At 33.9% G+C, this 16,769-nt stretch overlaps 1 protein-coding gene across 2 annotated transcripts in view; it reads right to left on the bottom strand.

Moving 5' to 3' along the window:
* Positions 1-15,085, bottom strand: part of drd2l (dopamine receptor D2 like) — a 25,685-nt gene extending 10,600 nt beyond the window's left edge. For both annotated transcript variants that reach the window (XR_009266573.1, XM_058748189.1), the window contains exons 1-4: positions 14,796-15,085; positions 7,865-8,235; positions 4,331-4,440; positions 2,296-2,432 (exon numbers count right to left, since the gene is read on the bottom strand). Coding sequence is in view for 1 of the 2 variants with exons in the window: in XM_058748189.1 (XP_058604172.1) it covers positions 2,296-2,432; positions 4,331-4,440; positions 7,865-8,235; positions 14,796-14,823 (646 nt within the window). In the remaining variant the exon portion in view is untranslated. The remainder of the gene's footprint in view (positions 1-2,295; positions 2,433-4,330; positions 4,441-7,864; positions 8,236-14,795) is intronic.
* Between the last annotated feature and the right edge of the window lie 1,684 nt (positions 15,086-16,769).

The following is a 16,769-nucleotide window of genomic DNA, read 5'->3' on the forward strand; positions in this document are numbered from 1 at the left end:
CTCAAACAGCAGAAGCACTCACCAAATCTGCAAAACCAGACACTGATTCTCAGCCTTTCAATTTCATAAAACACTTTTTTGCAAAACACAACACACAGTTCTCGATGCAACACGCAAAAATCTAACAGGAATCAATATTATGGCAAAGGTGTTTGCTTTTGAGATATTTTGAATGCAGTGCTTCATTTTGCAAGAGATGTGAGGCATTTTGTGTGCAGTTCTTGGATTTGTATGTAAAGTTTTGAAAAAAAAATAGGCAAAGTTTTGAAAATGTATGAAAGCAGCTGAAAAAAACTGTAATATCTCAATTGTTTCTCATAGACACCAACGAAACAAAACGGAGAGGAAATGCAAGACTCAAATGTAAAAATTGTAAACCCCCCCCAATTCTATTTTTTCCATTTTAATTGTTATGGATTTAATTTTAATAGTTAAATTCAATTTTAGTTATCAAAAAGCATGTCAAATTAATTGAAATCACAAAACATATAATTTTTTAAAAATTACATTTTCACAAAAATTACATTTTTAGGGCTCCATTAAATTTTTTAAAATAACTTTTCTTGATTATTTGTTTTGCTCTGGATTTTCAGGAGATTTCAGTAATCAAAATGCAAGTCTAATTTATTGAATTAATCATGAAGATAAAACAATTTAATAAAAAAAAAAATATATATATTAAAAGTTTAACAGATATAAAATATGTTTTCCTTTTGCCCAAATTCTATTTCATTTTTTTCCCCAAAGTCTTTTTTCTTCCATTTTTTAATTTTCTGGATTTTAATGGTTTAATTAAACATTTCTAATCAAAAAGCATGTCTAATCAATTGAATACATACAACTTTAACAATTTAATAATTGTTTTATTTACAATAATAGGATGCCATGAAATTATTTCTTCAGAAACGTTAAAATTTTTCTGGATTTATGATTTAATACAAATATATCATCAAAAATAATGTTAATCAAAATGAAGGCATAAAACATTAACTATTTAATTAAACTTTTTTTGAACAATTTAATTAAAAAACTAAGCGCTTCACAACAGCGGTAATAAGAATATAATAATAATAAAATAAGAGGAAATATGGAAGATGATTTGTATGATATTCCTTACAAAATAAAGTATTATTATTATCATTATTTTGAGAAGTACATTCTACTGCAGAATAGTTACAAACTTCTGTCATAATTTCTTCAAATTAAACCAAACTTTTATTTTGGCGGGTTGTCATGAAGAGCTTTGCCGATGGTTTTCCCAAATTAAACAGTGAACTGCTGATGAAGTGACTCTCCGAGCAGCTCTGGAGATGAAGTTTACATGTTCATATAGAGACGGCAGACATTTCTCATGGACACTAATGAATCGAGCTGAAGCACAATCCCTCATCTGCACACAATGGCACATTCAATATTAATTCACAGACCTTTCCTGCTCTCCGTTCCGTCCGTAATGATTCCCGCTGAGCTAAACAGACGTGTTTTGGGATCGCCTGGAGGATGTGCTTTTTGCAGGGATTCTGGGGTTTGCTCTTATTCCCAGATGATCTTTAGAGCTTTAACGCGAAGGAGAAACACACACATCGCCTGGAGTGCGGACGTGATAATTATGCACGGAGGGAAACCTCATTACGAGCGCATAAATCCAGCCACGTCCCTCTGGATGGAAATCAGCACTAAAGTTCACTGTGCTGCTTCAACCAATGAAGTTCATAAAGACACAGACGGAGGTCAGGCTTTACAGGACGGAGCCGAAGCAGGAGAAATATTTGATTAAACTCGACGGGATGCGACCGGCTCTGGGTTTTGAGCAGCGATGACTTTCAGAAGAAGATTTAGAAGAATTTCAGTTCTTCGTTCAGCGTCCATTTACATCAAACGTGGTCGTAATGAACTGTTTCTGTGTGTTAAAGCACTGAGAGAAGATTCTCCTTTGAGTTTCACAAGGTCATAACAGATTGGAGCAACATGAGGGTCTATTAACACTGTAAAGCCTGACATATGAAATAATAGTCAGGAAAATCTATTTTTGTTGAACCTATTTTTTAAAAACCTAATAAATTTAGCATTTTTTGTTGAGTATCATTTTTGATGCATCAGGCAGAAAAACCTCTAAATTATCAGGAGATTGAATGCGACAGCAAAGTTTTGATCGTGTCGATCATTTACAGGGCTCAGAAAATAGGCTTTATAGGGTTAATATTGAACATACTTATAAAATATAACAAAGGACTGTGATTCTATGGATGCAGTTTCCTCATAGACCAGTTATGAGGTCCAGGTGAGTGTTTGTACCTGTGTTGTTGAGTCCAAACAGCAGCGGGCAGGAGATGGCAAAGGACAGGAACCAGACGACAGCGATCATCAGAGCCACGCGTCTTCTGGAGCTGTAGCGTGTGTTGTAGAGTAACGGCATGGCCACGGCTGTGTACCTGCACATCAACACACACTTAGATCAATGAGCAACACAAGAGGAATGAAGAAGGGATTTCAAATTAAAGATGTAAGAAATATAGACAAAAAAAAGACAGACAGTCAGACTATGTTCAGAATGGAATAGTATTTAAGTACTCATTAAATACTTCGGAAAATAGTGAAAATCTACCAATTATGCCATAACAAACTAAGCAAGAAGTTTTATTCTACATTTGCGTCACATGATCTTATGTCACATGTTGGGGCGTCCAGTTATTCTGCATTCTTAAGCCAATTTTTTTTTTGGGGCAGGGGGTATAATTCATTAAATAAATATATAATAATATGCCGGAAAAAAGTTATTTTGCACCCTTTACGAAATTTCGGAAAAATACAAAAAAAAGAAATAAGAAAAGAAAAACAGAAGAAATATCTAAACAATATATAGAAATAATTATGTTTATATTTTTCTATTTATATATATTATTTTCAATAATATATATATTTTATTATATTTAAATAAATTAAATATTTCAAGTAATCAGTCAAATTAGAAAGCTGATGTAACTTCATATATATTTACATTTTTTAATTCAATTTTGGAAAATAAATTAATAAAAATAAATTAAATACTAATAACAAGTTTTATTTAATATTTTTGGGCACTTTGATCAAGTAATGAGTCAAAATAGGTTAACACTCTAAATTAAGGAAGACTATTCACTATTACCTAGTTGATATTAGCAAGCATATTACTAGCATATTGGCTGTTTATTATTACTTATAAAACACTTATCAATGCATATTAATGCTACATCCCCAACTGCCTATTAATAAACAGTAAATTAGGGGTTTATTTAGGGAAAACTTTCAGTTAATAGTGAATATGTGTTTCCTAATCCAAAGTGTTACTGAAAATAGAAATGTTTACAATCGCATTTGATGTCACTTCTGGTTCATTACACTGGAAATGTAAGGTGAGGCCAAACGCAATGCATTATGGGATACAGTATTCTGTATACTGCATGTTTTCTGCAAATGTAGCAGGTATTGCAAGCGTAAAGAAAATTCACATTTGCATTAAACACATATATTCTGCTTAAGTAGTAAGACGGTATGTTATTGTGAACACAGACAGCGCTTCGATCGAGATGATCAATCGTCTTGTGTTTGTCTATCTGTGAAAGTCAATAACATCGATCAGATTGAAGGAAACGCACAGAGGTCGTTCCTCTCAGAGAGGAGTTTTATTCGAGAGAATAAAACACAATAACGATTGGAGCGTGTCTCTGAAAGTCTGCCGAGCGATTCACAGAAACTGCAACACAAGCAGAAGTTTGAGAAGTTTTAAAGGACGTGCAGAGCATGAATGACCCACCATTCAGTCTTCAGAAAGTCAGAAATGAAACCGCTTAGAATAGGAACAAAAACACAATTTCCGCTGAGATGAGAAATGAATCGGTTGGAAATTAACAAGTGCGCTTGAATGAGATGAGTCAGTTTTCTCTTTACCGCGTCCTCAGGTACGGTAATGACGCGTCGCGCATTTATATAACGCCAAACTCATTCACGACATCCTTTACGTGGAGCTCGTTATGCATGCACCTCGACTTTTAATGCATGCTTCCGATCTTCCAGCATGGGTTTAATGAGGAGCAGCGTTCGCAAAAATTCCCCGCCAGCGTAAAAAGTGCCTCAAACACACTGCAGGATTTATAATTCATAATCTCCTCGCCTCGCCGGCATGTAATTGCCTGGAGTGCATTTAAACCGAAGATACATTCAGGTCAAGCGAAGCTCCAAACAAACGCTGAGGCAAAACAGATTAGGAAATTGCTAAAATGTTAACTAGAATCATTCTTATTTTAATTCTGGAAAGGGATTTCATTCACGCTGTTAGTCGGTGATGGGTCACCTGTCGATGCTGATGGCACACAGGTTGAGGATGCTGGCGGTGCACATCATGACGTCCAGCGTGAGCAGAATATCACAGTGGATCCGACTGAACCTCCATTCACCAACAACCTACACACACATTTGAGAAATCAGCACAGAATCTGATCCACACTCGGACCATGAACCGGCCAATTAGAAAGCAGGAGACCCTACGATTGACATGTGACCAATCACAGTTTGTTTTGTTCTTATTTAAGGCCAAGATTTCAGAATCGTGTGATATAAAAATGATAAAAATCTCTGTTACAACTCACAAACAAAAATTCGGTTTAACTTAAAGAAATTGTGATAAAAATATATTTCTATTGTACAGTAGAATGCACTTTTTAAGGTAATAATAATAATAACAATATTACAATGTTATTTTATGAATAGAACAATTTTTTAAATGAAAAAATAATGAGAAATAATGTTTTCTTTTTAAAATATTTATTAAATTGTTAATGTCTCATGCCTTCAGCTGATTGCCACCATTTTTGCTAATAAATTTATATTAAATCCAAAAAAAATTAAAACAAACAGACTGTTTTAAAAAATTAAAACAGCTGTTACTAGTATTTTGTAATAAATGTAAATGTAAAACAGAATTTGGAAAAAGAAAACAAAATTGGGAATAAATAAAATATTTCATATGACCTTAACAATATAATTTTTGTTATCTTTTTTGTAATCTTTTCAATTAATTAGACAAGCTTTTTGATGACTAAAATTTAACTGAAAATAGAATCCACAAAAATTTAAATGTAAAAAAAAAAAAAAAAAAAATTTAAATAATTATACATGCTTTTTGATTACTAATTATTAATCCAGAATTTTTTTAATTAAAAAACAGAATGCAGAAAACTTAAAACTAGGGGTGTCAACGTTAATAAAAATTTTTACGCGTTAATATTTTTTTAACGCAAATGAATCGCTTGATTTGACCCCAACTTCTTCCCGTCATCGCAGCGCGGAAGGTCATCTATCATTGTGTGATGAGGGTACAGCGAACCAGTGTTGTCAGGGTAACGGCACAAGTGGGCTATTTTGAAAATACTGTCACAGGAAAAATTACAGAGCCGTTTTGGGCTACTTTTTTAATGAAAAAGATTAAAAGGATCCTTTTACTAATGTGTATTACACTTGGAATGTATCCATGGCAACTTAAGAACGGAGAGGCTGTTGTAACATCGCAAACAACCTGAGTTTCAGCAGAGCAGCAGATATAAACATGACAACAGCCACTATAGATTATATAAGATAATAAACACACGATTACGATAGGATATGGTCTGTATGTGATTTTTTTTAGATTAATGTGTACATCTGAAATGCTAATTTGTGCAGCGATATAAAAGGCTATAAATAGCATATTTTAACAACAGTAAACGACCAAATTCCACATGTGATCGTGAAAGGAAGTTTTACAAACACTCGATGGTGGTTTGAAGTGAGTTCTGAGTAAAAGTGTATTAATCTCATAAATTGTCTTATGAAGCATGATGCTAATGTTAGCTCTAATGCAGCTGCAGAACAGGTCCAATTCTTCCTTATAATGTATTTTGTCATAATACTTCACGTAAGGTCACAAGAAAATGTTTTGTTGTATTTATTTAGAAATACTTTTGATAATAGTTGTGTAAATGTATACTGGGATTGAAGCGATGTGGCTTGGTAAACGTTTTATTGCCGGTTTAAAGGCTGATAATGGCTGAATAACAACAAAAGAATAATAAGGATTATGTCTCATACCTGGCGGAAGTGTGAAAGGTTGTGTTTCCTTAAACTAGTTTGTCATGCATCTTTATTTCAACACATTTACAGGTAAATCCTAGTATTTTAAATTTGCGATTAATCATGATTAATCACAGTCCGCGACTGTGATTAACGCGATTAAATTTTTTAATCGATTAACAGCACTACTTAAAACTGAAAACAAAATTTAAGAAAAAAAAAAAAATTAAGTAAAATCTGGGGAAAAAATTAAGGGATTTCAAAGGGCCCTTAAAAATGTAATTTTTAAAATAAATTGTTGTGGAATTGCATAGGTTTTTATGATTTAAATTAATTAGACATGCTTTTTGAGGGCTAAAGTTTAATTTAACCATTAAAATAGAATCCAGAAAAATGTAAATGGAAAAGAGAATTAAAAAAAAAAAAAAGAAAAAAAAAGAATTTAAAAATAAAGGAATTAAAACGGATTTCATAAGGCCCTACTTCTGTGCTTATCAGGGTTGCAAAAACTATGTTTAATTACTAGTGCTGTCAAAATTAGTGCGTTAAAGCAGGTGATTAATTTTTTTAATTTAACGCATTAAAATTATTTTACACAGGGGCGGAGCCTAGGGTTAGCCTTTATTATTTCATTTCAGCGCGAATGAAACTACGTGCATGCAATGTTGTGGTCAGTTAAGTCATGAAGTTACCAAAAAGGCGATTAAAGCTGCCTTAAAACTGTGCATGCATGTAATATGTTATATATGAGTCAGATTTAAGAACATGTCTCTGAAATGGTTTTCAAAACTGTCCTGGAGCAGCCCAGCACTGTCAGCTCATTAGTAGAGGCTTTAAGACCTGAAGTGTGTCAGAAAATGTAAAGAGAGTTGAGAGAAAATACGATGTGTGTCAAATATTCTGTATATTTCTGCTGAAGGGTAGCTAAATATGACATTTATTATGCACTCTTAAAAATAAAGGTGCTTCACGATTCCATAAAGAACCTTTAACATCTGAAGAACCTTTCTGTTTCACAAAAGCTTCTTTGAGGCGATTATATTTCAGATTATAAAAAGGTAAGAAAGAGATGTTCTTTAAAGAACCTTTGACTGAATGCTTCTTTGTGGAACCAAAAATGTTTCTTCTGTGGCATCGCTGTGAAGAACCTTTTGAAGCACCTTTATTTTTAAGAGTGTATATGAAGATTGTTTTAAGTTCACTTAAATTATAAGTTATTTTTTAAAGTCTAATAAAAGTTAAAATTGATAGCTCTCAACTGCATTGTAATGTTGAATGGCTATAGTCAATGATTAATTTTTTTTTTAAATTTCATTTCTTTACATAGCACAAATAAACACAACAGGAGTTGACCACTGTGCTTTGCAGAGTATAAAACTAAGATACAAGATAAAAAACAAAGAAAGCAATTATGAGAATAAAACATAATTAAGAATTGCTAAATGCTCAGGCCAGAAGATAAGACTTTAACTTCGATTTAAACTAAACTTCGATAAAAGAGAAGATTTTATAGAGAAATCAGTATTAATTGGTATCAGTGATACTGGCCTTCAGTCATAAAAAAGATGCTATTAAACAAATCTTAAAAATATACTGTCTTTATGTTGTTTGTACATTAATTTGAAGATTGAATGTGAAATTATTGCAATATAAAAGTATATTTAAAAACTGGGATTAATCTGTTAGTTGGGATTAATGGTGATTAATTATTTAATTTTTTGAATCAATTGACAGCACTATTAATTACCAATTTAACCGACCAATCACGACGTCCACTGACCTCCAGATAGACTCCCCAGGGCATCACCAGCGTGGCCAAGAGCAAGTCGGACACGGCCAGAGACACGATGAGGTAATTGGTGGTGGTCTGCAGCGCTTTCTCTCGGGACACAGCCACACACACCAACACATTACCAAACACCACACAAAAAATCAGCAACACCAGCAACACGGCGTAGAAGTTATACGGCGGAGACGAGGGAGACGGAGCCACGGAGCAGTTCGTCTGTGGGAGAAACGAGGACAGAGACGGAGGGAGAGAGGAGAACGCCGTGGAGGAAAGAGACGGAGATGAATCCGGGGTCGGGGAAGCGCTGGAGACGCCGTCTGCAGTCACGTTGAGAAGAGGCATGATGAAGCTCCTCTGGGCACCTAAGACGACATCAAATTAATAAAATTAACACCAAAAATTACAATTCTGTCTTTATTTAGTCATTAAACCATTAATGGTCATAACAGGATATTTCCCATGAGCACAAGCTGTCTGAGAAACACAAATGACCGTTTGATCCACTTTATTATTAGTATATGTATGACAGAGCAGGGTTATGATGGTTATCTAAAAAAAAAAATTATTACTTCAAATAAAATAGAATAAAATACAAATTTAATTTAATATATTAAAAGGTCCATTTGTTCCACTTCATTCAGAACTAGGGTTATTATTGTTAACGAAAAAAAAATGTAAATATTAAAAAATAGAAAAATATTTATTAAAATAAAATATATAGTTAAAAATCATTAATTGAAATAAAATAAAAATTAACTGAAATAATTTTTTTTTTTTTTAAACTTAATTAAAGCTCCATTTGGTTCACTTCATAATTAATATATAAGGCAGAACCAGGTGTCAGTCCTCTGTCGTGTGTGTCTTGTGTTCCCGACTCTTGTGTCCATATTTGGTCTTGTTCCTGTCCTTGTTCTGTGTGACTATTAGTTTATTCAGTTCAGGTGTGTGCATTTATCAGTAATTGTCATGTGTATTTAGTTCCTGCCTGTTTATTTAGTTTTCGTCTGGTCTACTCGTTATTCCCCGGTGTTCTTGTCTGTGTGAACCTTGCCTTGTCTTGCCCTGCCCTGATGTCTACATTAAAGACTATTATTTTGAAGTATCTCCTCGTCTGCGTCTTCCTCGATCCTCCCTGCTGTGTGCAGCGTGACACCTGGGTTATTAAAGTTAACTAATTGAAATTAAATGAAAAATTACTCAAATAAAATTTAAAAAATGTAAATTTAATTTATTAAAGCTCAATTTCATCCGCTTCATTATTAATATATAAGACAGAACAAGGGTTATGTTAACTAAAACAATAAATAATAAATGATAATAATAATAAACATTTTCATAAACATTTTCAACAATTTACATTTTCCTTACTTAAAGGAGGTTCATTTGATTCACTTAACTGTAATAAAAACAAATATCTTATAAAAACTTCATTTATTTCAGCTAGTTGCCAAGGCAACATTAATTTATATTTTCTCATTATTATTTCATATAAGTTCAGCTATTAAAATAAGTAAAACTAAATAAAACAAAAAAAATATGGTTCAAATTTTAACTGAAAAGAAGTGAAAACAAAATCTACTTCAAAATATTATCAAAAACTATAAAAGTATGTAAATGATACTAAAACAACACTGAGCTAGTCTCTTTTAAATTAAGTAACTGGTTAATTGTAGTTAACAGCATAACATGACATGTTTCTGCATTTACCACTGGCCACTGAACAGCATGTCATTGCATCACTGGCGAATAAATCACATTCGTGTTCACATTTGCACACACGTACGTGATCAGGACCTCAGTGTATTGAAGCGCAACTTCTCATTACTTGCCATTTTGCAAGCACTTCAGTGAAAGTGGCGCCCAGCGCAGGACTAATTGCATTGGCAAGCCGCTCTGGTGGCATCAAGAACTTCACTCAAGGGAATGAATGTGACGCTACGGCGAGGTAAAGCCGGCACGACTTCAGCTACTGTACATGCAGAACAGTCACGCATTAGTCATGTAACGCCAGGGTTTTAAATTAATAGTCTATTGAAACTATTGAATAAACCTTGGAAGCCCTTGATTGCATTTGAAAACAACCTGTGAAGGTTTTTCATGCACCGTTCAGCTCACAGTCCTCTAAAACGTCAATGTAAAAAAGTTCCAAAGTAACAGCTCAGAAAATACTGCAGTGTTCAATGTACTGATGAAGTAGTGTGTTGGGGTCAATTTGGTCTACATTCAGACTGTTTAAAATACTGGTTAAACTGTTTATTTCTTCGTGAAATTTGGTAAATATTTTTCATTTAGAGTCATGAATGTTCATGTAAAGTTTTGACACATAGATGTGTTTTGGACAGGCTGTATAAAAATCGTTATTACTTTTATGTTGTGGTCAATTTGACCCACACTCGATTTTCAAAGTGCTCAAAATACTGGTTAAACAATTTATTTCTTCTTGAAATTTGGTGAATGCTTTTCATCTAGAGTCATGAACATGCATGCAAAAGTTTGGCACATAAATGTGTTTTGGAAAGGCTGTACACAATTTGATACAATTTTTGTGTTGGGGTCAATTTAATCCACACTCAATTTTCAAAGTGCTCGAAATACTGGTTAAACAATTGATTTCTTCTTGAAATTTGGTGTATATTTTCTATTTAGTGTCATGAATGTGCATGCAAAGTTTCAATACACTGATGTGTTTTAGAGAGGTTGTGCAAAAATTTGTTACAACTTTTGTGATGGGGTTAAACGGAGCCCCACTAGTTTCCATGCAATTATCCAAAAATCAACACTTTGAAAAACACTAAGGAGTGTAAAGTGAAAACCTATATTGTAGTCTATATTGTCAAACACTAAAAATGAAATACATTAGAACTTATTAAACTTAGCTAAATAAAGACTCAAATTTTATTTGAAAATGAGACGACGACTCATTTATCAAAGGAAAATTCACACTTTCTTTATCTAGTTGAGTTTCACAGTCTGTTGAAATCTGTTGTTTTGTTAGTTTTTTGGATCTTAATCACCAGACTGTTGCAGCACTGAAAAGAAGCGTGAGAAATAAATTTTACCTTCACAAGTGTTTGACAAAATGATGGAAGAGGTAACAAAATAGCAATAAATACTACTTACTACTTATGTAGTACAAACTGACCCCTAACATAACTGAAAGAACAAAAATAGAAGGGAATAATTCAATTTCTTACATATTTCATATTTGTTCGTTTCTGATAAGTTACAATAGAGTTTTTCTGTTTTTAAACAAATCTTTCTCATAGTGCTAATTTCTGGTAAATTGCGAGAAAACCAGTGTGGGTCAATTTGTCCCATGATGCAGATGTTGTACCCAGTTTTAAACACAACAGAATTGTTAAAAAACAAAAACAAAACAACCCCATAAAACAAGACTGTAGTCTCCTGAATGTAAAGCTTCAGATTAATTATTTACACAACACAATTAACAAAAATCAATTTAAGAAAAACATGAAAAGCAATTTTAATGCCAAAAATCATTAGGATATTAAGTAAAGATCATGTTCCCTGAAGATATTTTGTAAATTTCCTACCATAAACATATCAAAACTTAATCTTTGATTAGTGATATGCATTGCTGATTTTTTTTGCACCCTCAGATTCCAGATTTTCAGCCAAATATTGTCCTTAAAAAAAAATTGACCCTTATGGTTTTGTGCTCCAGGATCACATATTACGTGATACTATACATAATAACAGTTATTAGTACTAATAGTAAGAGTAGTATGCTCAATTTATGCAGCACAGGTCCATGACAACATTAAGATGTCGACGTTTCTGAGGGCAACAGTTCATTTAAACGAATTATGCAAACGAGGGTGCAGCTGCGTGGCGGTGAATCCCGACGCTCCGACCCTGATTAAAGGGAAAGCGGCACTCTTTCCAAAGAGAATCGGTTCTCATCCTCACGCTCGTTAATCAGGAATCACTCAAGACAATACGCACTGATGAGAGCCCTCGTATCTGTATTTAATCTGAGCGCTGATGAATCTGTCATTACTGAGACAAAAACACTGATCACTGATGAGAAAATGATGCCTGTGTGATAATTAAGTATTAGCTAATTAATGTATGCGCTTCAGAAATTAATAGTTCTGCGTGCATTCGATTCTGCCGCAGAATAATTGCTTCCTAATCTAATAATCACCTCCATCTCCTGAAATGTCTGCAGCTGATGATCAGCTTTAATCGTCTCGTGAAAATATGTCACACTGCACTTAGAAACCATAAAATAAGTTCTATTTTAAGTTATATTTTGTTTCGTTAAAATAAAGCCTTTTTATTTTCATGACAATTAAGACCATGTTTCTTACATCAGTGTCTCAGCAATGGATGCTCTGCAGTGAATGGGTGCCGTCAGAATGAGAGTCCAAACAGCTGATAAAAACATCACAATAATCCACAGCACTCCAGTCCATCAGTTAACATCTGGAGAAGACAAAACCTGAAACAAATCCAGCATTAAGACATTTTTAACTCAAATACAAGTCCATAATAACGCTTCCTCCAGTGAAAAAGTGCATCTGCTGTTGTCTCTCACATCAAAATCCAGCCACATATTTGTTTTGACTTGTAAACGCTGCTTGATCTGCGCAGATTTCTCTCCTGATTCAGACCAGAACACTGTTTCACTGGAGGAAGCGTTATTATGGACTCGTATTTGAGTTAAAAATGTCTTAATGATGGATTTGTTTCAGCTTTTGTCTTCTCCAGATGTTAACTGATGGACTGGAGTGCTGTGGATTATTGTGATGTTTTTATCAGCTGTTTGGACTCTCATTCTGACGGCACCCATTCACTGCAGAGCATCCATTGCTGAGACACTGATGCAGAGACACATTTCTCCAAATCTGATGAAGAAACACTCATCCTAATTTTTGATGGCCTAAGAATGAGCACATTTTCACTATTCTTTCAAATAACATTCACAACTCATTTCACTACCAAAATTTGATATTCAGACATTGAGAAAGCAAATGTAGGCCAGGACTTGATTTTATCCAGGAGCAGATCAGATGGTGAAACATGTCTTTGTATGACATTTGCATTTATATGGAATATTATGAAGACAAGCATTCACATTATGACCAAGAAAGCTTGACCTTAATGATGCTAATACAGACAGCAATATGAACATGTTCTTGACAGGTTTCGTGAGATTCTCGAGACTCCATCAGGGTTTGAGCGTTTCGTTGCTCGAGGCCTGTGTGGAGCTGAGATGAATCTTTTACGGTGGCCAGTACTAAGGATCTCATCTGCTGCAGGGGAACATGTCTCTCGTTTTCAATGCCTCGACGGCTTCATTAACCACCGCAGAGCTCAGATTCAGATCCATATTTTAGAGCAGTTCTCTTGAACAACAAAGAGTTTAACAGATACATGAATACATGCATGTGTGCAGTTGTAAACTGTATGACACAAAATGTATCCTGAAATAGAAATAAACCTGCATTTCCTTAGAACTGTGCGACAGATTATTGCATCCATGCATAAACGCAAGTACAAAAGTGAGCGCACAATAAGAATCCTGTCAGAGTCAGGGATTGTTCACAGATGTGCTGTTCTTGCATTGAAAATGAGCAGCTTTTCAAGAAATGCTCGAACTGTTTGCATTTAATGTGATGGGCTTGTTTTGTTGTTAGGTGACAACTCATTTGATCATGTGCATAAATCCATACAAATCTACAAATGTTATTAGAGCATCAGACAAGTGATCAAGAGCCAAAGAGGGAAGCATCTTCTTTTTGTTTTTATGCAATTTGCATAATCTTACAGCAAGACAGCCATGACTGCAAATGGAAACTAAAGAGACAAAAAGACAAAAAATCCTGAACAAACAGGGGTTTCAACCTGGAAATAAACAAAGTTTTTTAAAATATTTAAAAGAGAATTGCTATGGGGTCACAAACTTTCAGATTCTGCACTAATTCTATGTAATTAATCAATTGTAATTCATTCTCATGTGAATCTTTGCAGATTGTCTTGTAAAGAGATGCTCCTTGGAGACACTCACGAGTTTAATTTAACTTTGTACTCAAATATCATTGGTTAGTAATGAAAACTTCATATTAAGTTATACACATTTGAAGAAGAATCATTAGATCATTAGTGATCTCAGACTTTTGGACATCATCTCAAACGATTTTTCAGTGGAACAGCAATTTTCTTTGACTTGAAATGATTCTTGTGAATAATATTTCAATATTTCATAATTTTTTTAGCAGTGAAAATGAAACAGAGAAACAAACACTATACAGAACCTATGCAATACTTATTAGTGGAGACTAGCTGGGGCAAGTTGTCACTTTGAGTGTGTGTTTTAAACTCTATTTAATATCTAAAAATATCTCAATATCTTTTTTTAATATTCTCAGTGTGATTTTATTCATAAAATACAGTTTACAGTAAACTAAATCCCGATATCGGGGCATATTGTCCAGTAGCCTATATGGGATAAATTTACAATTACCGCTAAATTTTAACGGAACCCTATATGAAACAAAAAAACAAGTCAAAATATGTAAACGTTATAAGTATCAAAACCATTGTTTTGGCTAATAGATATTGTAATTAATCCACTGACTGAAATTACAGCACAGATGTGACAACTTGCCCCGAGCTGTCAATGATGAAAAAATACTCGTCCTGAGAAGCTTCAGTTCAAATGGGTTCGGTTCAAATCTGCCTTCATAATGTCATGTCTTAATGTACGTCAAATATATCATAGCTACTGAATGTTCATTTGAGGTAACGACCACCATGCAAAACAACTGCTAAAAAAAAAAGGTACTTTAAAGCTCAAAGTTATTAAGATACAGACCTTGTGACAACTAGCCCCGGAGTCAAAACGCAACAAAAGCAGCAGCAAAGTGTGAAGAACGAATGTGGAAAAGTGACTTACTGTCATTCAGCAGGAGCTTCACACGCATCTCAACAGTCCTACAACGAAACAACAGAAAATTCTTTCATATTAATGGAGAATCAGAATAAAGATGTGATTGAGAAGCTGCAGATGATTGCAGCAGATGCAACTGATCTCCTCTCATTTTCGCGCTGTTCCTCACAGGCGCGCGCCTCCTCCTCCTCCTCCTCTCTCAGACGCTCCTGCTCATTATGCATCTGATTTATATTCGTTTATTTCAACAGTTATTATCGCCATAAAATAAACTGTGAAAAGACACGGCTACAATAAACCGTGTTAATAGGCATAATAACTCACGCGGCTTATTCTCCTCATGGCGGGACGAGCGGCTGATAAAAACTAATAGGTTTCTTTATTTGCACAGATTGTCAGTTTAAATCAAAATAAACCGTTTAAATTTTGTTTGTTTTAAATGTTATTGGATGAGCAGTGGTGGGAGCCGTTGATAAACGCACACCCGACCTCGCGATTTAAATGAGCGCGCCAAATTGCTTTCCAACCGAATAAACGGTCACTATAGAAGAGTACAGATTTGAAAGACGGATAAAATGGGGTACAGATAGCTGGATAAATACAAAATTACACGGATAAAGATAGGTATAGAAAATGATCATATGGAGGTGCATTCGTACTTTGTTTAAATTTAATAACTGGAAAGAAATGTTCATGTTTTCTTTTTTGGTATCAGAGAACAATTAACTCATGTGGCTTTCCTCTCATGACGGGACAAGCAGCTATTAAAAACTAATGGCGTTTCTTCATTTGCAAAGATTGTCAGTTTAAATAAAAAAAAAAAAAAACGTTTAGGTTTTGTTTGTTTTAAATGTTATTGGATGAACGCTGTTGTGGGTGCCGTTGATAAACGCCGTGCAATTTGAATTAACGCGCCAAATTGCTTTCCAACCGAATAAACGGTCACTAGAACAGTACAGATTTGAACGACGGATAAAATAGCGTACAGATAGCTGGATGAAGACAAGCAGAAATTTACACGGATATATAAAGGGTACATTCTACCAGAAACGGACATTATCTGTCCTTGACTTCTTACAGTGAATAAAAAGAATTTCATCCAAAAAATTTCTAAAACTGACTGATGGTTGATTTCTGTGAGTTGATCTGTAAAGGAATATGTCATTCATTAGGTTCTCGGATATTTTTTTCTTTATTAAAAACACTTTTGAAAATTACAAATCCCATCTTTGTCCTTGTCCTCAGCCAAAGTAGACCTACAGCTTTCATAGTTTTGTTATGCTAACGACTGTTATTTAGAAGAAAAAATCTCCATCAATAACAAGTTTAAGTTGTTATCATTCACATCAATTGATTAAAAACATGAAATTAAACATAAATTCTAGAAATAAATGCTATTTTACAACTGTCCCCATGTTTTCGGTCAGTCCTGTCACTTTACATAAAACAACATAAAATGTGTGCAATAAGCCTTTAAGGGGTATGACTCAGAGGAAATGACATCATTTGACTGATGTGAAGCTGACACTGATAAAGGATGAGTTCTGTATTTGATTTTTTTTATTTTAAGCTTGTTTTTGTATGTTTTTATTTTTATTTTTATTTTTTTTGAGGAGGACGAGCTAAAGGGTCAGGCCCTGTCACGGTAAAATATCCCAGAAAATAATGAAAATGTTTTAAATCCAAAACATGTCTAAAAAGGAGCCTGTCGGTTACTGAAATTCCTTGATTGCATGCTAGCAGGCTGAGTAATAGCAGTTTAAAGTGGCCAACCGCTGTGACACGGCCTTACAAATTAATGGCATTTCTCTTTTATATTACCTTTATTGCATATAATATGTATTTAACGCATGACATTGTAAAACATTATTTGAATAAATAGACATTACACTGTAAATTTGAAGCTTTTTATGCTCATCGACAAAGTTTTTTAATTTTGTACCTCTTTTACCTAGGTCTATATAGATATATAGATATAAC

This window comes from Onychostoma macrolepis, chromosome 16, assembly GCF_012432095.1.
Source record: "Onychostoma macrolepis isolate SWU-2019 chromosome 16, ASM1243209v1, whole genome shotgun sequence".
Classification (NCBI taxonomy): Eukaryota; Metazoa; Chordata; class Actinopteri; order Cypriniformes; family Cyprinidae; genus Onychostoma; species Onychostoma macrolepis.